Source organism: Lepisosteus oculatus, chromosome 1, assembly GCF_040954835.1.
Source record: "Lepisosteus oculatus isolate fLepOcu1 chromosome 1, fLepOcu1.hap2, whole genome shotgun sequence".
NCBI classification, from domain to species: Eukaryota; Metazoa; Chordata; class Actinopteri; order Semionotiformes; family Lepisosteidae; genus Lepisosteus; species Lepisosteus oculatus.
Genome location: NC_090696.1, coordinates 42,024,063 through 42,046,215, shown reverse-complemented (window position 1 = coordinate 42,046,215; position 22,153 = coordinate 42,024,063). Strand labels below are relative to the sequence as shown.

Sequence of the window (22,153 nt, the reverse complement as noted above, 5' to 3'; positions counted from 1 at the left end):
ACCACCATATTTTACTGTTTAGTATGATGTTCCTTTTCTGAAACGCTGTGTTACTTTTACACCAGATGTAATGGGACACACACCTTCCAAAAAGTTCAACTTTTGTCTCGTCAGTCCACAGAGTATTTTCCCAAAAGTCTTGGGGATCATCAAGATGTTTTCTGGCAAAACTGAGACGAGCCTTTATGTTCTTTTTGCTCAGCAGTGGTTTTCGTCTTGGAACTCTGCCATGCAGGCCATTTTTGCCCAGTCTCTTTCTTATGGTGGAGTCATGAACACTGACCTTAACTGAGGCAAGTGAAGCCTGCAGTTCTTTGGATGTTGTTGTGGGGTTTTTTGTGACCTCTTGGATGAGTCGTCACTGCGCTCTTGGGGTAATTTTGGTCAGCCGGCCACTATTGGGATGGTTCACCACTGTTCCATGTTATCGCCATTTGTGGATAATGGCTCTCACTGTGGTTCGCTGGAGTCCCAAAGCTTTAGAAATGGCTATATAACCTTTTCCAGACTGATAAATCTCAATTACTCTGTTTCTCATTTGTTCCTGGATTTCTTTGGATCGCAGCATGATGTCTAGCTTTTGAGGATCTTTTGGTCTACTTCACTTTGTCAGGCAGGTCCTATTTAAGTGATTTCTTGATTGAGAACAGGTGTGGCAGTAATCAGGCCTGGGTGTGGCTAAAGAAATTGAACTCAGCTTTCCAAAGATGTGATAAACCACAGTTGATTTATGTTTTAACAGGGGGGGCAATCACTTTTTCACAAAGGGCCATGTAGGTTTGGATTTTTTTTCCCCTTAATAATAAAAACATTCATTTAAAAACTGCATTTTGTGTTTACTTGTGTTATCTTTGTCTAATATTTCAATTTGTTTGATGATCTGAAACATTTCAGTGTGACAAACATACAAAAAAATAAGAAATCAGGATGGGGGCAAACACTTTTTCACACCACTGTATGTTTTAGATTTTTATTCATATTTCCTATTATTTACTTTCTTTCTTCTGAAAATATGAATGTCCGATACTCCATTCGTACCACTTTTTATTTAAACAGCCGAAACATATGTTTCATACAGCATATGATTTGAAAAGACCAAAACAATTGTAATTATCTAGTGCTGAATTCAGAGGTTTTAAAATTTTCAGAAAAGTTTTAAAATTTTATAGAAAATGGAATTCTGCTTTCTTAATTAGAAGATTATTTTCTCTGAGTTTCTCTCTTATGGTGCAGTTTATTTAGCTATAACTTTATCAAGTCAAATAACAATGTGATCCTTTTACCCAGAATTAAAACTTTTGAACTCCAAAAGCAACTTTCACAAAACATTATGTGAATTTATGTCCATATTACGATATTAATATTAATATGTAATGGAAGTATAGTATTTTGGAGTGACAGTCAAAAAACAAACGTTTCTTGCTTGACTTTATATTGTTGGGTGCTTTTGCCAGTTCTTTCTAGGTGATCCACAGCTCCTGTACGTTTCACTCTAAAGGGAAATTAGAGGCTTTCTTCACACTGATTGATAAATAGCACCACCTAGAGGAGATTTTGGGGAAACCGGTCTGGTTTGGGGAATATAATAGTCTTGCTGTAGTCTAGCCAAGTGCTTAGTTCTCATTGCCAAGTAAGAGCATTCAACCTTGCTGACCTCCTTAATCCAATTACACTGGCTTGGTCGAACCCATTTCTAATATTCTATAGAGTCAATAGGTCAAGGTTATTTATCCTACAGGTTTTATTTTTGATAGTCTTGTGAAGTTGGTTATCCATACACCTAAGAGTACGTGTTGAGACAAAGCACAGCTCTACAGTTAATCTACTTTACAATCATGTCTTTGTCCTTGATTAACATTTTATGCATCACTCCCTTTCTTTCAGTGCTTTACAATATTTCCACTGTTCCTTGGTTTGCTGATTCCCCAAACCTACTATGTGATTATCCATGCATTTAAACACATTCACAAGGCTTTTTATATTCCCCTACAATGATCAACCTTGACATCACTCAGTTTAACTTTGATTTCTGTGTGACGCTCCATGTTTGTTTCATCTAGAACCACGGTAGTCTTATTAAACTGCTGATTTCCACTGGCTACGTTCAGGTTATGTTTGGACAGTCACATGATCTAGTCAGTTACTCTTTGCAAAATGTCAATGTGCCCCTTCCTTGCCTTTTTAATTCACAACAATTCAAGACCACAGTAGGCCATTTAAATATAAGAAATCATTCTTGATTTAAATCACAATTGCTTACTGGGAAATGGAACTGCAATGTGCAGTAACTGTGATGATCATAATAAATCCTCTGTCATGCACACTTGTTCGTTCATGGTTCATGAAACATTGTTGCTGTTAGTTTAGAGGAGTAAGTCCTTTTGAATATTTATTTTTAGCACATTAATGACATGGTTAAATAATGAAGACTTTATTTGTATCTTTTCTTGTAAAGATTGTTGAAGATTCACATAAAATGTTGTGGTTAAAATGAATTTTTCAATGCCGGGCATTATTGGCTATTAATCTGGATTATAATTTTATACAGTATACAGTATTATTCTGAAACAAGGAAAGAGTTTTAATTGTCATGCCACACCTGGCTCAAATAATCTAACTTTCTTCTGGGTAATACTTAACACAGCAAAGATTGCTAGTTTAAAAAATATAGTGCTCTCTCTACCTGGAAAAAGTGGAATATCTTGATGTGCTTATTTTTAACATGTTTAAATGTTACATTTTGTGGGGGTATTTCCCCATTAGCTCCAATTCTTTAAATTTAAGTTCTGGGTTGTGTGCCTTTCATTTAATTATTGAAATCATACATAAAACTCACCAAAAAGTTGTGTTAACATTCTATCTAAAATATTTTGGTATTTTTTAATTTGGTTATGTGATTGATTATTTTCAGGAATTGTATTCTAAATATAATATATAACAGTAAATAACCATATTTGGTATTATTTAATTTCCTTTAAAATATTTTTTTTTACCTAAAATCTTTACCCTTTAGGTGCCACTTAACAAACGCCCTTTAAGGAATATATACAATATTCATTTTTGAGACACCTGTCATAATAATGCTTCACAAGGACAATTTTGACAACATTTCCAAGCGTAAGCAGTGGTTATCTTAGTAATAATTATTTATAAATGTGAAAGAAAAATGCTCTAATCTTTTTAAATATTTGGTAAGATTTGAAAATTAAAAAATGAATCCAGAAATTGTTAACATTGTACAGTATGAGCATACTGTATCGCGTCAATGCTTTAAATTCCTCTTTGCAATTCTTAAACATTTTTTTCCGGGTTCTTCTACAGTGCTTCAAGTTGTAGCATGGTATTTTGTTTCAGTACAGTTTCTTGTGCTTTTATCCTACAGCTGTCGCATTTTCAATCAGGATACATTGAGGGGAAGTTCACAGCCAGGGACACATTAGTAACTTCCATGGGACAGCAGTTGGAGAATGTGAGACAGAGTGGCTATCCTATTTGGAATAATTATGTTTTGCATAGCTGTCCCTTGGCTTAGTTTGCACATTCACCTCTTTAGGTGTTTGTGAAAGGAAACACTGTAAGCCTGCTGATGAATTAATGCTGGCTTTAAATTGAGGAATGAATTCGCCAGAGGCAGAAAATAAATCACCTTTTTTTCTGACAATGCCCTGCTTAACTGTCCATAAACTAGGGGAAGTAGTGTTGGGGAATTAGTATTCCACACAGATACGTTTGAGATTACAGTGCGATTTCTATTTACTTCTCTAGAAAGGAAGCAGTCTCACATGAACAGCTCTGTCAGGAAATTTAATAGAATAAATAACAAAGGGAGTGTTTAGTGTGTGGGTTGCATCAAGGGCTTTTAATTATATGAATTTTGTCCTGATAAATTTGGGGAAAAAGGGAAGAAGAATTATCTTCAATACAAAGTGACAATTTCATGAAGAAGTAAAAAGATTGTTGAGTTTTTAATTAACTTTGAAGCTCATTAAGATGTTTAGAGGATGCTGTTTTTACATTGCAGTACTTTTTACATTGGAAATTGCTGTTGTATAAGTGACTAGAGCACACCTTTTGTTTTGTAAATGCTGATCTCATAGAACTGGTGCCTTCACAGCTGGAAACATACAGTATCTCAAATTTTAGACACATCAAGTTCATTTCTTTTTAAAATAATTGATTTGTTCAGTTAAATATCCGTATCAACAGTCTTGTTTGTCATTGCCAACAAGAAATGCAATGTTACTGAATATAAAAGAACTGTAAAACTACAGAATACATTAAGGGTGAGCCTTTATGTACATTTTGTCTTTGAAAACAATGTTATAGGAGTGTCTTTCTCACTTGCTGACATTTTCTCTGTTTGATTTGCAAAGTTACACTCTCGGCATCACAGTTTTGAATGACATACACATAGTATGATGACATGCATGATAAGCAGTACAATTCCAAGAGCCTTCAGGACTGTTTTGCCTCTTTTCATCATCTCTAGCATTCGCTGCAGACAATAGAAGCCCGCATGGATACAATACTTCAGATTGAAACATTTGCATTTTACAAATAATGGAAAAGTACATTTCAGAATGTGTAAAGTTGAAGTAACACTCCATAGAATGGAAAAAATGAGACGTACCTGTATATAATGACATGAATGTGTGGAAGCCCTTTTATTTTAAAGTTATATGTACTGGAAGACTGTACAAAAAGATTGATTTTGTGTGATGCAGTGTGACACTGAAGGCTTTTGTGCTGTAGAAGAAAAACAATTTTGTTTAAAGAAATACAAAAGAATCAAATTAAAGAACAAAACAAGAGCTCTGTGATAATGTTTCAGACATATTGATACTGTATATCAGATACTGTATATACTGTAAATCTAGACTGTAACTCAGAAAAAAGGAAGGAGGAAAAGACCTGGACTCAAGAATTGATCTTCCTCAAATAGGCTCAGCTGTTAACAAGACTGTGCTCATCTATATGGAGCCTGAGGCATCTGAGTCATGGTTCACTGATAACCTATACAATGAGAATTAGGCATTTGGTTGCATTGTAATGCCAATCAATCAGTCAATCAGATAGCTCTAAGGAGACAGAACTGCAGCTAATTACCCAAATAAGAGCGGCTCGCCAAATAACTCCCCATAGTTGTGCTGTGTGTCATAAGCATCTCTGACCCGGGATCTTTTGTCATCCTTTTGCAGATCATCCTGGTCAGCTCTTCTATCAATGAGCGGGATCAGATGCTGTTCATAAGCACAGATGAGGGAGCCAGCTTTCAGCGACAGCCTCTCTCCTTCACCGTCGAGACTCTCCTTTTCCATCCGAAAGAAGAGGACAAAGTGCTTGCCTACAGCAAAGAGAAAAAGGTAATCTCTCATCCAGCTGAACAGTTCACGAAACATCACTCCCTGTGATTTACCGCAGGGCTGTGTGTGACTTTCACAGGTTATTGTTTCCAGGTCGTGACTAATTTGATGCTTCCGGGACTAGTTGTGGGAGACAAGTGGTGCAGCTGCCTCCCAATGCTGGGTCCCTGGGTTCGATTCCAGATTGGGGTGCTATCTGCATAGAGCATGTTTATTCCCCCTGTGTTCACCTGGGTTCCCTTTGTGTGCCCTGGTTTGCTCCCACAATCCAAAAACATACTGGTAGATTACTTGGCTACTGGAAAAATTGGGCCCTGTGAATGTGTCTGTGTGTGCCCTGTGATGGACTGGCATCTTATCCAGGGTATATCCTGCTTTGCGCCCATTGTTTGCTGGGATAGGCTCCGGCTCCCCTGTGACCCTCAGTTGGAGGAAGAGGTCAGAAAACGGTTGGATATACTGTATGGGCCAGTTGCCTATTCAACCTGCTACATTTTAGTTCTTCATAAGAGGAGCTATGTATCTTCTTGGATGTTGAATAGCCCTACCTTAAGATTGGACAGATTTACCTCAAGAAAAAAGAAAGAGAGGTTCCTTGAAATCATCCCAGTCATTTAAAAAAAAGTGGAAATTATTTTTAGGAGCCACTGTAAATAACACACAAAGTAATGCTATTAATGTATGAAGTATGAGTTGATAATTAGTTGATTATGAAATAAGCAGCTAAAAACTACTTTGTGAAAATACTTTGTTAAGCACGCATTAATAATACAGTAGTGATTTATTAGGGAGAGGAATTTGAATTACAGAGCTATAAAACTGTTTTGAATCAATGGCACATAACCAAGCCTAAAATCTAACAGCTGGTTTATTAGCTAGATGTTATGTGTTTAGTAATTACTTTATACAGATTATGTGCCCATTGTCAGAATGAGTAATCACACCATAGTTATATATCAATAACTGCCTATTAGTGTTTTTTTCTTTGAACTGTTCTGGTACAAATAAACTCCAGTCTTAGCTGGTAGTAAATATTTTGTAGCTATTATTTGAAAAGATGTCTATTATACAAGCTAGTGAAGTTAATGTTTAACAAATGGACAACTAATTCATCTCTTAGCTCAATCAAATTGTGGTCAGTAAATCTACCTTCTACTCTATTATTGTTGGTTAGCGGTCTTGTTCATGCACCAGATGCAATTTTTAGTACAGTGTGTGGTACACTATCTGCTTAATGATTCATGAAGCAGGTTGAAGATATAGGTGCACAAGTAATTAATTAAATCAAGGATTAGGAAAGACGGTAATAAAGGAGGGGCAGTGCTATAATCCACTGACCTGGAAAGGTGAATTTTGGAGTCAGATGTAAAATAATTTTCCCCTCTAAAGCTTGTTCCAAATGACGAGAATATTCCTAAAAAATCAATAGCTTTTCATTACTGAAAAATCAATATTGCATAAATGAAAAATGCGTAAGACAAAAAGGGATAATTGAAAATGGCCAAACATGTTGAACCAGAAAATCCCATAATGTCTGATTTTGTCTGTTAGATGCACAAAAAAACAATGTCTTGTATTTTCATGTGTGGTGAAAATTGTAAGCAGTCTCTTTGCTTTGGAAATCTAATAAGTGTGGCTAATATTTTTTAAACAAAATCTTTCCCATTTTTTTTATAAATTCCTGTGTTATTTTAAAGAACTTTGCCTGAGGAAAGGAGACTATACGGTGTCATAGCAGTGCTGCTGTCCCACAGTGTTTGACTCCGGAGTTCCCATTTGGACAGGGCACCTTCTTTGTGGCATTTGCTTCAGGACTTTTGGTTTCCTCTCTTCTCCCAAAGCTATTTATGCTTTCTAAGACAATTGCTTTCTCTGGTTTTCCCCCATATATGCATAAGTGCCCTGTCATGTAGTCTCATTGAGAGTTTGGTCCCAGCCTGCACTCTTTTCCATTCTGAGGGCACAACTGGAAACTACTTGCAAGTGCATTTAAAAGTGAGAAAAGGAGGCACTTCTTTTCCCAAAGGGTTATGGGAGAATGAAACAAGGTTTCTTTCATGAAACAACTTGATGAGTTCCTTGGGTCAGTTAACTACTACTAACTGAACAGCTGAGATGGACCATATGACTTCCTCTCATTTGCAGCCTTTCTTCAGCTTTTGACAGTACTGTATGTTTGGGCTTCCGTGCTACCAAACCACAGGTTCTAGTTTGCCGGAACCCTTACTGGGAATAATCAGTTTTTTCTATTATTGAAGGTTCAATTGTCCAAATTTAAGACAGAAATGATGGATCTAAGGAAATATATTAACAATGTCTGCTTTCATTGATTAAATCCACAATCCTTTGAAAGCTCTTAGAGGAGCACGGTGGCTTTGCAATGTGCACTGCTGACTCACAGCTCTTGGGTCCTTCATTCGATTCCCAGCTGGAGTGCCTTCTTTGAGGAGTTTAGATTTTCACCTTGTTTGTGTGGGGTTTTTTTCTGGATGCTCTGCTTTCTTCCCTCCTATTAAGACTGCCGGATAGGCTAAGTGCAGTCTCTAATTTTTTTATGATTTTGTGTGCCCTGTAACAGACTGGTGTCCCATTAAGGTTGTGGTTACTCCCTGTGTCTCCTGGGTTAGTTTCTGACTCTGTGTGACCTTCTTGGGGATGAAGTGGCTAAGAATAGTGGATGAATGTCCAGTATAAAACCCCTTAGTTTCCTTGAATTGGTTACAAGAGGATTGGCAATTGCTTTGTTTCCCATGTTCCCTGTTGCCTTGTCGTGTTTGCTGGCTGATTTCTCTTTTATACAGCTGTTTGCTTTTCATACTAAAATCGCAAGGACTTCAAAACCTCATCATACATTAAATATACTGTAGCTACATTTTTAGTTTTAATAGCTGCTATTTTATTTCCTACTCCAGCTCTATGTTTCTACGGACCTGGGAAGGAAATGGACTTTGCTGCAAGAAAGAGTAACAAAGGATCGTTTTTTCTGGTGAGTTTGCTGTTTGTGTGATACAGTATACAGTAGAGTCCTTTTAGAGTAGTTGTTCATGGAATTACAGTTATTCTACATGATAAACTGAGTGGATCAGTATTGTGTGTTCTTATGAAAAGCAGATTTACATCTGAAAGTTCAAGGGTTTTGAATTAAAAACCCTTTGTTTTGAAAAAAAAGCATTAATGTACTTATAAGTAATGTACAGTATAATAATATACTAATGTAATAGAAGCCTGATAGCATGATATCTAAAAGAGAAATACCTTCAGGAGATGCTTGGCTGTCGGAGGAAACTTTAGGTTAAAAGGTGTGCGATCTTTCCGTTTTAAAAATGAATTAAAGTTTTTCAAAGTTAGGTTGGTGTGGATATGACATATTTTATTCTCTGACCATTCTAGTATCTATCTGAAGCCCACATTGACTTAAATTATTTTAAAAATCATCTTTTCTTAATTTTCTAATTTCATTTTCACTGAATAAGCATCACTTCTTTAATACTGCAATTATCCCATAATTCTCTAAACTCTAAGTTACCAGGTACTTTTGCTGCAGAGGTGCATACTGAAGGCAATTGTACAAGAGATAAAGGGAAAATGAGATACAGTACATGATGACATTTTCAAAAAAATCATTAGGTTTATATAGCTCTATGTGCATCACTTTCCAGTGCCCTCCAAAAGTTTTGGGAGAGCAAAACCAAAATGTGTTTTTGCTTTACAGTCAAGAAAGGGTAGCCATGCATGTCCAGGCCATAAATTTACCTCCACTATGGTAAGGAATTTGCTCAGAAGACAGAAGGTGAGATTGAAGCATTATACAACAAAGATCGTTGGAAAGATGAGATTAAGATAAACCTTTTTCAAAGCGAGGGGAAGATTAAAGTGTGAAGACAAAAAGGGGCTTCTTATGTTCCAAAGAACACTACCTCATCTCAGGACGAAATGTCATGCTTTGGACATGCGTAGTTACTGTATCTGTATTACACACTGTATAACTATAATCCATGCGAAAGTAGCTAAAGCACATCTGTCCTTAATAAACATGGCAATAATTCTGCTCTTCAAGTTAACCCTTGGATCCTACTGAAGATGATGGTTAATAATAAAACTGCATACTGTATATTAATATAGGCATATTTTGTAACAGTTTACAATTGATATACAGTACTGTATCATTAAATGGGTATTGTAGTGTCTTAATTTGAATTTGTTGATATACATTAGAGAGAAACACACAGGCCTTTTTTTCTTTTAAATGTTTGTCATACTGTATTATAGAGCCAAGCTAGACTACAGCTTGCAGTATAACCATTTGTTATGGCCACTCTTTTCAGTCTTCAGAGCTTCATATGCTTTAAAATGCATAAAGCAACTTGCTTTCAACTGTATTGCTTTCAACTGTAATGCAGCTGTTATTTGAAATTCTTCCAGACTTTAAAAGAGGAATCTAGAACATAACTGAAGCAGAACATAACTGTGGGTTTCGGAACAGTATATTTCAGAACAGGTGTTTAGAGACTCATAATGTGGTGTAGTCTTTTTGGCATGGCACATAACTTTTATAGGCTTAATTAGGTAAACTAGTTAATTCATTAAAACAATTTAATTCATTGGTAGAACAAAGTTGGTAATTTCTGCAGTTTTGCTATTTTGTCACTCATTACACTGACCACCAAAATAAAAAATACCATACCTTTTGCAAAGAACTAAACAGTTTTATTTTTGATGTATACAGTATGTGCCAGGCACATACAACAGTTTAAATTAGAAATGTCCAGAAATATGCTTTAGGAGAAATCAATAATAAAATGAAAAAAGAAACAAAATCAGATCTAAACATCCTGTGTTTTCTTCTGCTATTGTTTTATGTAAGCAGGCCTAACAGCAGTAGGTCTTTACTCTTCGATTTGCACCATCTGGAAAGCTCTTTAAAGTTCTCTGTAACTTAAAGCTTCACGAAAAAACAGAAAGAGTTTAATATTGCTTTTGGAATGCGTCTGCAGCCTTGATGGATTTTTCTTTCAGGAGCAGAAAGCATGGAAACTTTTTTTGTCTTGATATGGTGTGTTTTGTAGATTGAGGTGAGCTGAATTCAAAGACTCTGCTTGCCGAAATACATATGGATACATTCGCAGTAGGCATTGCCTTTTCTGTTCTTGTTTTTAAATGGGTTGCTGTTAAATTAATGTTTTCTAAAGCTTAGCTGAATAGGAATTTTAAAACATAAGCATTTGTCCAAGTAAATAAATCATGTAATACAGAGCATTGGGAAGTACAAAAGGCTTTCATTTAATCGCAGTCTTTTTTGCTTTCGGGCCAACACGTAGAAGAGTTTTTAATCAAAAGATATTTTTGGGTTTAATTATGTTAGTGAAAAACTGCTTGTTGAAAAACAGCAAATGATTTGGAACGTTATTGCTTTAAATGATCAGAGTGTAAGTTCTAATCCAGTTTAAATGCGAAGTAGTCAGTTTCACAGGAGTTTACACATCCCTGTGATTTTTCTTTTACATATTTTAGGCTAAGATATTTGTACAGTCCAAAGCTGACATCTACAGTTTCTTTGTGTCTTGCACATTATTTCTTGTGTGCTTCTCTGGTGCACCGTTTAAATTACTTGATAAATAATACAAGTACCTTCTTTGATTAAGGTTTTCCTTCTTCTGTAACTTACTAAATAGTAGGAATTTCTGATGTTATAGGAAACAGAAATGCATACAGTATGTGACACATTAAATACATAACAGTTCAGCACTGGAAAGCAGTCAATATGTGAATATGCAAAGAAACAATGCAGGTATCTTACTTAACTGCATTACTGTAGGGTTTTCAGAACCCCGCAATCAACAGTTCATAAAATCATAAATCAAATAGGTAAATGTCCTTGTTGTTGCTTAAACGTACCAAATACCTGCAGTGCTCCTTAAAATTCTGTCTATTGCCTACACATTAGGAACTGCACTGAAGTACAACATTTAGAACTCGGGTCTGTTTTCTTTTCATCAAGAAGAATTAATTTTGTTGCTACAGTCCTGTGAAGAATTAACTATAACTTAATTAATAACTTCTCTGCTCTGTGATGTTAGTATTTACCTCTGAGATAAGTATATAGAAATTCTTTCACTTGGCACACTCACAGGGACTGCTTTAGACAGAAGGGAACATACTGTAGGATTTCTCTGATATAAACAGTAATGGTCTCCCTTCAGATGCTCTTTTTTCTAATTTTGCACTACAGTGTTTAAAACATTTATTTCTACAACCATTGAATGCATTGCCTGCAGTTTGTCAGTATCCCTTTGTTGTGTATATATATTGTTTCGGTAATGTCCACATAGAACACCTACATTGTAAGATGGAATGGCGATGCAATAGTTAACATTGTTACCTCGCTGGACAGGGATCCTGGGTTCAATGCCTGGGAATTTATCCGTCGGGTGTTTGTATGTTTTTCCCTTGTTCTCTTGGGTTTTCTGTGGGTGTTTCAGTTTCCTCCCACAGTCCAAAGATGCTGGTAGGTTAATTAGCTACAAAAATGCCCTGGTGTGAGTGTGTGTCTGTGTGTGCCTGGCCTCCTGTCCAAGGTATATTCTGCCTAGTGCCCATTACTTACCAGGTTAGGGTCCAGCTCCTCCTTTAACCCTGTACTGCCATAAGTAAATTAGAAAAAGGATGGATGGACCTACTGTATAATGTCAGCTTTCATTTTATTCAAATGTAAGGGAGAACCTGAATACCCCTACAAGTGAGTAAGAGAGTATTTTCAGCACTGTTTTATCAGTTGCAGGGTGTATAGATACTGTATAAAGCTGAGAGTACATTGAAGAGGGCAGTCAAACAGAGTGTGGTTCTGCTATTTCTGATTCTTTAAAACTATCTTTTTATGTATTTCTTGTTTCTGGCACTTTTCAACACCGTTTTGTGCATTGTTGTGCTCTGCTAGTAAGCCTAGTGTTCCTTGCCATATTTTAATTATTTTCTTAGAAGGCGATGTTGAAATCTACCATATGTTTTCATTAAAATTCTCATACTGTGATTTTGTTTGATGTGATAATGAACCGTGTGATAATAAACATCTTATGGTTTTCATTCCTGGTGGGCATTGTAATACACTCTGAAAACACTTTTTATATTTGATTTAATCAAGGAAAAAAAACGCATACAGGTGGTTATGCTGTCAACCACTATTAAGCTGAACGTTCAGCTTATTTATTGGCTGCAAGTTTGTAGTATAGCATTAATATGTGTGAAATGCAATAACTGGCTCATATAAAATGTATTTTGAATTGTGTGTGTTTTAGGTCTGTGGCAGGAGTTGATACTGATCCTGACCTGGTCCATATGGAAATGCAGGACACCAGTGGAGGTAAAGGCACTTAAACAAAACTGGTACAGCAAAAGATGAAAACTTACAGGACTGTTCTCTGTATCATATATTTCTAAAACAAAAAAGTTTTTAAAAAACAATGTGATTCTAATGTGTTTGTAATCTACTTTTTTGTCTTTGGGCAATATGCATGATATTTTTCCCCCAAACAAAAGTGAATAAACACAAAAAGAACACAGATGTGCCCAAGTAACAAGTATTGGGTTCATCATGAATTATTAAGGAAAATGCCAGATTTATTTTTAAATATCCCTATAGTAAAAAACTACACTACATGTAATGCATGTATCCAAAGAGTTTTCCTCAGCAATCACTCACTCAAATGGTATTTTATCCTTTCAAACTTTTCAAGCATGAAATCTAAACTACTCTATGTTATTAACACTTTCCCTACCTCGGTCTATAGATGTCATTTCATTACACATGCACTTCATACTGAATCTTCACCACTCCTGCAGCCTCACATTAAAGCAGGATTTATAGAAGGTATTCACATAGCAGCCTAAGTTAGAAGCTACTGTATGCTCTGTCCCTTTACCTTTAAGATAAGACAAGGTAAGATCACTTTATTGGCCATATACAATTTCTTGTATTAGGAATTTGTTTTTTTGCATACACTAACTTGCTCTCCATGAGACACAAAGAGAAAATAGACAGGGAGAGAAGCTTGGGGTCAGAGCTCAGGGTCAGCCATTTATATGGCGCCCCTGGAGCAGATGGGGTTAAGGCCCTTGCTCAGGGGCCCAGTGGAGTAGGATTCCTCTCCAGGCTGCAGGATATGAACGGGTCACCTTCTAGCCACAGGCACAGATCAGCCACAGAGCCACCACATCGCCCCAAAGGGTAAAAGATGCGTTGGCCGGGAATCAAACCCAGGTCAACTGCTGGCAGGTAGCTATGCTCACCAAGTATCCATTGTTACGCCCAGGAGAGACAGAACTCGCAGTGCTCAGTTTCCACCAAAACTGTGCACATTCGCACAGTGAGTGGAACATCTCCTGGATCTGTGTAAACTGTCCCAACCACAAACTGTACCTCCAATTAATGGGAGCTTATTCCATCAGTCCAGGATATTTAAACTCAGATCTTCCACTGGTTTGGTGCTCTGTCGTTGAGATACCATAGTTCCAGGATATCCCTCCACAACAAGCCCACTTCCCAGAAGGGTGACTTTGTCTGAATTCAGCCCGAATATTTCCCCATTAGTCTCGAACCCACTCTGCTTGTCAGCCCCCTGTCTGTCTGGCCAAGCTCCAGATCAGTGGCACAGAACCAAACCTCCCGTCTTTCATCCCTGCAAGACGACACAGCCACCCTGCCCTGATCAACCTTGATCGTTACACTCACCACCTGCTTCAGCTGTCTCCATCAGCTCTCGACACTCTCCTAGCCTTTAATATTGATCGAACTTTTAGATTCTTCCTCCTATCGGCAAGACACGGCTTCATCAGTCTACTTACAACATCACCACACCCATAAGATAAACCTACATTTTCCTTATAGATAACAGTTATGAACTCTGATTCATCAGAGAGCCTCTTCTTCCTGGTTATTCTAAGGATAAACCTGAGCCCCAGAAGCATAGGGTGCAAGGCACATACTGTACGCAAGCTTTCGAGAGACACCAAGTAACCTTATCTGCAATGTCTGAAATGTGCTGCACCTGCAGGAAACCCACGTAGCCTTGGCAGAATATACAAATCCCTTACAGTTGACACCCTGGTCAGAAATCGAACCCAGGACCCAAGAGCTGTGTGGCAGCAGCACTAACCACCATGCCACCATATACATCTGCATGTGCTACTGAAATACAGCTAAGAAAGGAAGATATAACATAAACTATTGAATACATGAAAATCTATTATGAATCTCAAAAGAAAGTGCAACAAAGATTTTTTTCCTACCTGCTGTTCCCATCAAAGTAATCACCCCTGTGATCAATAGCAGTTACACGTACATGTAGTTTAGTTGTCTGTTGAATTGGCTTTCATCTGCTCCATCCTAATAATCCCCAGAGCGTAGTTAAGGTGGCTGTTATCTTCTTTCTTACTCTTCTTTCAACCTTATCCTGTAACATGTTATTTGACTTGTCATTTGAGATCAGAAAAATAATGAGCTCCCTGATCATGGGGATGCATCTGGTGTTACGTACCTGCTAAAAATGTCAAGGGTAATCTTGTTACTTCGATCTCATATAACAGATTAATATTTCAATATGAATAGGAAAAAAAATCAGTCTTATATAAAGTGGCCGTAAATATAAAATATTGTCCTACATTAAAAAATGGGGAAAGGCTGCTAATTTATTTTATTTAAAATGCATTCTATCCGGCTCACCCAAATTAAAGATTCTTTATTACTAAGTCTTTAAGCATGCTGATAAGAGATGTTTAACCGTCTGTCCTGTTAAAATTTTCTGAATGCAATGAACAAAATAACGACAATTAAATTAAATGTGTTCTAACTAGATGTTGTTTAAAAAGAGCTGCTCAAAATTATATATAGCAAGAGATGAGACCCGAAAGCAATGAAATGAATATCAGTTGTGCCGATAATGAGACAAAGGTCTGAAAACAAACAAGAGGGTGAATCAAAATGTGTGTGGCCCAGCTGGATGACGGTTAGTTGCTTGAAGGTTAATGTATAATTGGAAAGAAAACAAAAGCACAAACACATTTGGGAATAGGCTGTTTGATTCCTCATTGTCAGGGGGTTTGCATTTATGTAAGAAGATGGAAACCAGTGATTAAGACTGAATAAAAAACATCACCAAATCTATGAGAGTTTAAATAGACCTCTAGTTTCACACTGTGGGATAGCGTGTTGAGTATCTTGTCCCTCAAGGCTTCAGCTACTTAGTAAGATGTTTAAGTAGAGTAAGTACTGAGAAAAGGAACTCTGCTGAAACACATTTGCTTCTAATAAGTACACCACCAATGTGCAGCCCCACCTGGATGATGCGACAGCAGCCATAGTGCGCCAGAACGCTCACCACACATCAGCTATCAGTGGGGAGGAGAGCAGAGTAATGAAGCCAATTCATAGATGGGGATTATTAGGAGGCCATGATTGGAAAGGGCCAATGGGCAATTTGGCCAGGACGCCGGGGTTACACCCCTACTCTTTTCGAGAAATGCCCTGGGATGACCACAGAGAGTCAGGACCTCAGTTTTACATCTCATCCAAATGGCGGAGCCTGTTTACAGTACAGTGTCCCCGTCACTATACTGGGGCATTAGGACCCACATGGACCGCAGGGTGAGCGCCCCCTGCTGGCCCCACTAACACCTCTTCCAGCAGCAACCTTAGTTTTTCCCTGGAGGTCTCCCATCCAGGTACTGACCAGGCTCAGACCTGCTTAGTAGGTGTCTACTTAGTATATTTTTGCTTTCTTTCCAATTATGCATTAGCCTTCAAGCATGTCTTTGAAACTGTGAACTGAAAGCATGGATACTTTTGCAGAGACAAAATATGCCTTTCAGGTCTGAATTGTTAGATATGAATATGATATGAATTATTATAAATACAAATGTGAAAACATTAGTCAACAATGTTTTCACAGACAAATACCTAAACATTTAACATAATGCATTTAACAGCCCAGGTATTGTTAAATCTTTTTTTATTTTATTTTTATTTTAGAAGGAACAATATTAATTTCAGCTTTCTAACTGTTAATAACATTTTTTTCTCACGTTGGCACAACATTGAAGGCTGTTGTTATTACTTTTATGTCTTGTCCTTTATAGTGAAGTACTGCAATTCCTGACCTTTTGTTTCTGTGTAGGTTTCCTGTATGTGACCTGTTTGATTCAGAACTGCTCTGACAAAATGGTAACAGCCCAATTCCTTGGCAAGATTGATGAAAACTCACTGACTGTGCAGGATGATTATATATTTGTGAAGGTATTGAATTTATTTCTATTTAGCTTTTTCCCTTTTGTGAGTGATTAGATTAGTAAATAATAAGCATTGTAATTATTGTTCATTATATCTGGGCTATATTACTGTAAGTATGGTATACTGTAGCATGGTACTATATGATGTATAGTGGCAAAGATAATATGATGTACAATAACAAAGATTCAATTTAGATACTGAAAATTCTTCAAAAACCTCACATCTGCATGTTATTTTGGGTAAATGTTACTGTAAGTAATTTTTTTTGTTCTATTCTCAAGTGAATTGATAATACCAGAGGAAACAATATTTAAGTGCCTACTTTTTTTCTATTTAAAATGGTTTTATTGTTCCTTTTTGGCATCTTGCATCTGTTTGGACCCTAAATTCAACTTTTAAGCACCCGCATTGTTGCTAGGCTACACTAACTTGTGTTTTCCAACATTTCTTTAAATACGGGATTTTTAAATAAGTAATGAAGTCATGACAAGTGCCATTACAGATATGCCCAGAGAATACACACAAAAGGACTGAGATTCCCATCTACAGTATTAAAATGCATAGAGTGGGGAAAATTGAGAAAACAAAACCTCTAGTTTTAATAAAAAGTAGAAACAGAATTGTGCTGTTATCCATTGAATAACTGGTTTCCTCCAAGATGGAAAAACAGTACTACTTACACATTGCGGTTGTTTGATGGTTGGAAATTACCTAACCGATTAAAAATTTGGACAATAAATTCAGGGAGTATCTTTTGCCTGCTTGGAATCAGAAACATTTACAGTAAGTCACATTATCACAGATGGCAACTGGTCAAGATGCCCTTAGGCATAGTGGTATCCCCATATGTCAAGATTCTCATTGGTGGATCATGTCCTGTCAGTGGATTTATGATGGGTGTCACTCTTGCCACTGTAGACCATGAGGCATTTTAGGCACATATTCATATTCACTGGAGATGTCAAGATGGACGCAATTATTGGTAGTCTAAATTGGGGTTAAGAGAGACCACATCCTGCTTTTCTGAGTCCTATCTCAGCAAGATTCATAAGAACCTGACTTTAAGGAGTTAAGCGCTTCCAGAGTTTTCAACTCAAGGCAACTGAGAATGATTACCCTTATAATCTTCCTGCACACTTAATTCTAAACATATTTGCAGCCTTGCTGTTACAGCATTATTTTGAAAACTGTAGATCTTGCTTCTTTGTCTTTAGAATCCTTAAGTGTGTAAACTGGCCACAGAATGGAATACATTTGAAACTTTAGGTGTACGTTTAAGTTAAAGCTGCATTAGAATTCCATAACTCAGTTTTCCCAAGTTTGTGAACATGACATTCCTATGGCCTCTTCATCCGGGATTCTTCTTTTGGAAATTACAACTAAGGCCAGTAATGCTGGCTGCCATGAGTTAATACAGCATTTGACAGGTGATGACAAGACCAAATGCAAACCATATGACAAATTAGAATTATGTTAGATGTATCCAAAAGTTTCATATACAGTATAACACACAAAGAATATTATGCAATCACTTATTGGGAAAAAACAACACAATTTACATAATGCTCTCTATACATGTTATATAAAATTGCTTTTCATTATAATGAGTGGATATCTGTGCTGTATAATGGAGCGTACTCATTACATTTTATTAAGTTTCCAAAAATAAGCCAGAGAGAAACTAAAGTCTCTTGACCTGTTGGAGGTCAAGAGATTGAAGAATAAACACACACCTCCAGCCTAGTCACCTGGCTGACTTGGTCTTTCACTACTGGTAATGCTAAAGGTCTTCTCTGCCATACAGTTGGATCTTAGTCCCTACTGGTTGTACCCGAGTTACATTTTTAAATTAATATCTTGTTAGTCTTTCCAATCTAGAGGTTACAGCCAACAAAATGAAAGTCAACTCTATTTGCAAGGAAGTGCCATTCCTGAACAATTAGGGTGCTAATGGAGGCTAGCCAGGCAGTTTTTGTCAGTTTATGTCAGCATGAGATAGAACTGCCACCAGAGTGAGGTGGTTATACTGACAAGGCCTGAACATTCATACTATGCATCAACGTTATACAATTTTAATGAGATACAATGTTAACAAGCATTGATCTGAAAATAAAGTCAGATTGGAAAAAGAATAAAACAATACAAGTGTTCAGCACAGGCATATTTTGAACACGTACTGTATATTTAATCATTAACATTGTTGCAATTAGTGAACCATTAGTTTTATGTGGTGTTTATATTCCTTTCTTCTGCTTCTATTTTATTTACTTAGCATCATGATTCCTTATAAAAGGACCTGTTGGGAGAACTGTCTGCTTTATGCTTTAAGCTGTTTCGTCCACACGAGGTTATCCCATTTGTGGACTAAACGGGATAGGTATACATCCCTTTGTCATCCTTTTCTTTGAAAAGAGGCCAGTAGGAGACAGTTTGATCTAAGAACATCATCACCTCCACTGATAAGTAAGAACATAAGTCAAAGCTCCATTGTGAAAGAAATTATCAAGTAATTAATTAAAAAAATGTTTTTTTCTAGTGTTACAACCTGAAAGAAGACTACAGGATTCTAGGTGATATTCAGTATGGATTTAGAGGAAGCAAGTCTTGTTTAAAACGTATTTGAGTTTTTTCCAATATCATTAGCAGTAATGGATACAAATAGAGCATATTGTAACGCAACGGGGGCTCAGGCGGGCGCCCTTGCCGCATCTGGTCGGCCCCATCCCGACTGGAGGCTCGAACCCGGGACTTCCGCGTCTCTCTGCAGCGACCTAGCCCCGTGAGCTAAAGAGAGATCTCTTCACAGCCCAGTAGCTGTGGTCCTGCTATCACAGGGAAGGGCGGTGACGTCACCCGCTCTGGTACGCCGGCTCTTACACAGTGCCTGTCGGCCGTAAGCGTTACACTCTCCCCCGCTTAAATCTCCGTCCCCGGCGAAGGGCTATCCTGCCCCGCTTCTGACACCAATGTAACGCAACGGGGGCTCAGGCGGGCGCCCTTGCCGCATCTGGTCGGCCCCATCCCGACTGGAGGCTCGAACCCGGGACTTCCGCGTCTCTCTGCAGCGACCTAGCCCCGTGAGCTAAAGAGAGATCTCTTCACAGCCCAGTAGCTGTGGTCCTGCTATCACAGGGAAGGGCGGTGACGTCACCCGCTCTGGTACGCCGGCTCTTACACACAGTGCTTGTCGGCCGTAAGCGTTACAATATTATAATATATTTAGGATTTCAGAAAACATTATAAAATTCCTCAAAAAGGTTGGAATTAAATTGAAGACAGTAGGCATTAAAGGTAATGTATTTTTGTAACTGCGAACTAGTGATGTAATTGTGGACTTCTGTGTTTACTTAAGTGTATGCTGGGGAACTTGTAGGCACTTCTGCACTCATTTCTGTGTTATACAGTTATAACGTTCAGTCGCAGTTTTTCAATTAAACTTTAAAAGTAAAGTATGTCTTGTTATTGATCACTGTAGCTAATATTTGTTCTCTGGTTATTTTCTGTGAGGCTTTTAATCACTTGAGATTTTATCAACCAACATTAAAAAAATAAGCAAGTGAATATCCATTGTTCTGGGTATAATATACTGTACATTCTGGATTTCGCTGATCATGCTTGGTATTTCTTTAACATGACAAAATAGTAAGAATCCTGCCAAATTTCAAAATACTATATTCTGTCTTCCAGGGTGGTTGTGGCAGAGGATAAATTTTAATTCCTGGATAATCTCTCTTGATTCACAAATCAGTGTCACATTTTCATATTTTTACATCAAGTTCTCCTCTTGTTTGTTTTATTTTAGACTTGCATAAATTTCAGAGTTTGAGGTTAAGAAATGCTGACAATTTCTCCTTGAAATGCTGCGAAAAGACTTTAACAAAATGCATGGAAAGTTGTACTTTTTGCTATTTTTGAGAAGCTTTGTAGGCAGCAAACCTGAATAGCCGTTATGATTGGTTGTTGTTCTAAACAGCAAATGAGAATTACTGTGATTTGTTTTGACATAATGCATTGTGTGCCATCATTCTTTGTATGCATTTCAACACAAATAGGGAAGGGCAAAGCTTAATACTGCTTTTGCCAAGGTGTATGATAGCACCTTTTGTTCAGGTGCCATCATAGATGGTACACATCAGTCATCAAGTCAAGTAGAAAATGGCAAATGTACAGAGTAATGAGCCTTACAATGTCTAACCAACACCAAAAAGACTAGAAATGTCATATACAGAGCAGATGTAGCTATTTATAGTTGTACATATACAGTACATAGTAATAAAATGTGGGTAGTATATATTATGGGACTATTTACCAATGTTCCTATTAACTTAGAGATTAATGATTGTTTTGTTACTTTCTCCTAAAGGTAACCACTGGAAATCGAACCAAGCACTACGTCTCTTACCGACGAAATGAATTTGTACAGATGAGATTCCCAAAATATGCTTTACCAAAGGTACCTCTTTTTGTTCATAATAAATGTTCATAATAAAATCCAAATTCCATCATTTATAAACTTAGTATTGAGGGCAATAAATTGTGTTTGTATGCTTTTACTTTAATACATACAGTGTACCATGTTGTACTTATTTTGTCTGAATTATACATTTAATATGGTACTTTTAAGCCCAAGAGCTGTTCTATCAATTGATACTGAAACCTCTGTGCATAGTAATAAGTAGGTCTATGTAAAAACATATAGGTATCTAAGAAATCATTAAAAGCATCATAGTGATACTTTTAACATACAGTATATGTTCTCCCTTTGCAGGCATTAATTGGTATTTTTTCCCAGGACTTACACTTCTGTGAAGTATATAGGCGGCACTTTCAAATGCATATCATTTATGATTAAAAATAAAAAATGGGACAAAGCTGTTAAAGCCAGTTTTCATCTGTTAATAACTGTTTTTTTTTTCATATTGCAGCCAATTACTGGTGTGCAATTTAATGTCCCAGAATTGTAAACTAAAAGTTGTTGGTTTGCTATTCTAAAAAAAATACACAGTTCTCAGCCAAGTAGACCACTTGCTATTTGTTAGATTTCCTGTTAGTTTTACATAAATTTTGGTTTGTTTCTGTTTTTTCATATTTTGGTTTGTGCTGATAGTGGCAGTTTCAGTAAGTGCATTCTAAAGTGTTGCTGCTGGGAAAAAAACTTAAATATAACTCCTAGTTTTCCACACTAAAAGTACCCAGTACTTCTAAAGTTTTTTTTAATGTGACAGTAAGCCCAGTAAATGTAAGGGTAACACAGAAGAAAAAGATAACACATAGCATAACAGGATTACCTACAGGTACACAGAGAACTGCATTTAAATACGGATCTTATAAAATACTGAATGTGTGAAAGGAAGGATTATACTATTTACTACAACTTTTCCTTGTACTTTATAGTGTATGTACAAATAATATACTGCAATTGTTATTCAGTGTTGTTTATATAAAATGTGTGCAATTGCCTTCAAACAACAAATTGCTCAATGGGCCACCTTTACAAATATCCTGAAGGAGT

The 22,153-nt window shown here is 36.9% G+C and overlaps 1 protein-coding gene across 2 annotated transcripts in view; it reads left to right on the top strand.

Annotated features, from left to right (window-relative positions):
* The window catches only part of sorcs2 (sortilin-related VPS10 domain containing receptor 2), a 369,458-nt gene that overhangs the window by 296,134 nt on the left and 51,171 nt on the right, over window positions 1-22,153 (top strand). For both annotated transcript variants that reach the window (XM_006629678.3, XM_015344988.2), the window contains exons 4-8: window positions 5,199-5,363; window positions 8,276-8,349; window positions 12,656-12,720; window positions 16,529-16,647; window positions 21,005-21,094. In XM_006629678.3, coding sequence (XP_006629741.2) covers window positions 5,199-5,363; window positions 8,276-8,349; window positions 12,656-12,720; window positions 16,529-16,647; window positions 21,005-21,094 — 513 coding nt within the window. The remainder of the gene's footprint in view (window positions 1-5,198; window positions 5,364-8,275; window positions 8,350-12,655; window positions 12,721-16,528; window positions 16,648-21,004; window positions 21,095-22,153) is intronic.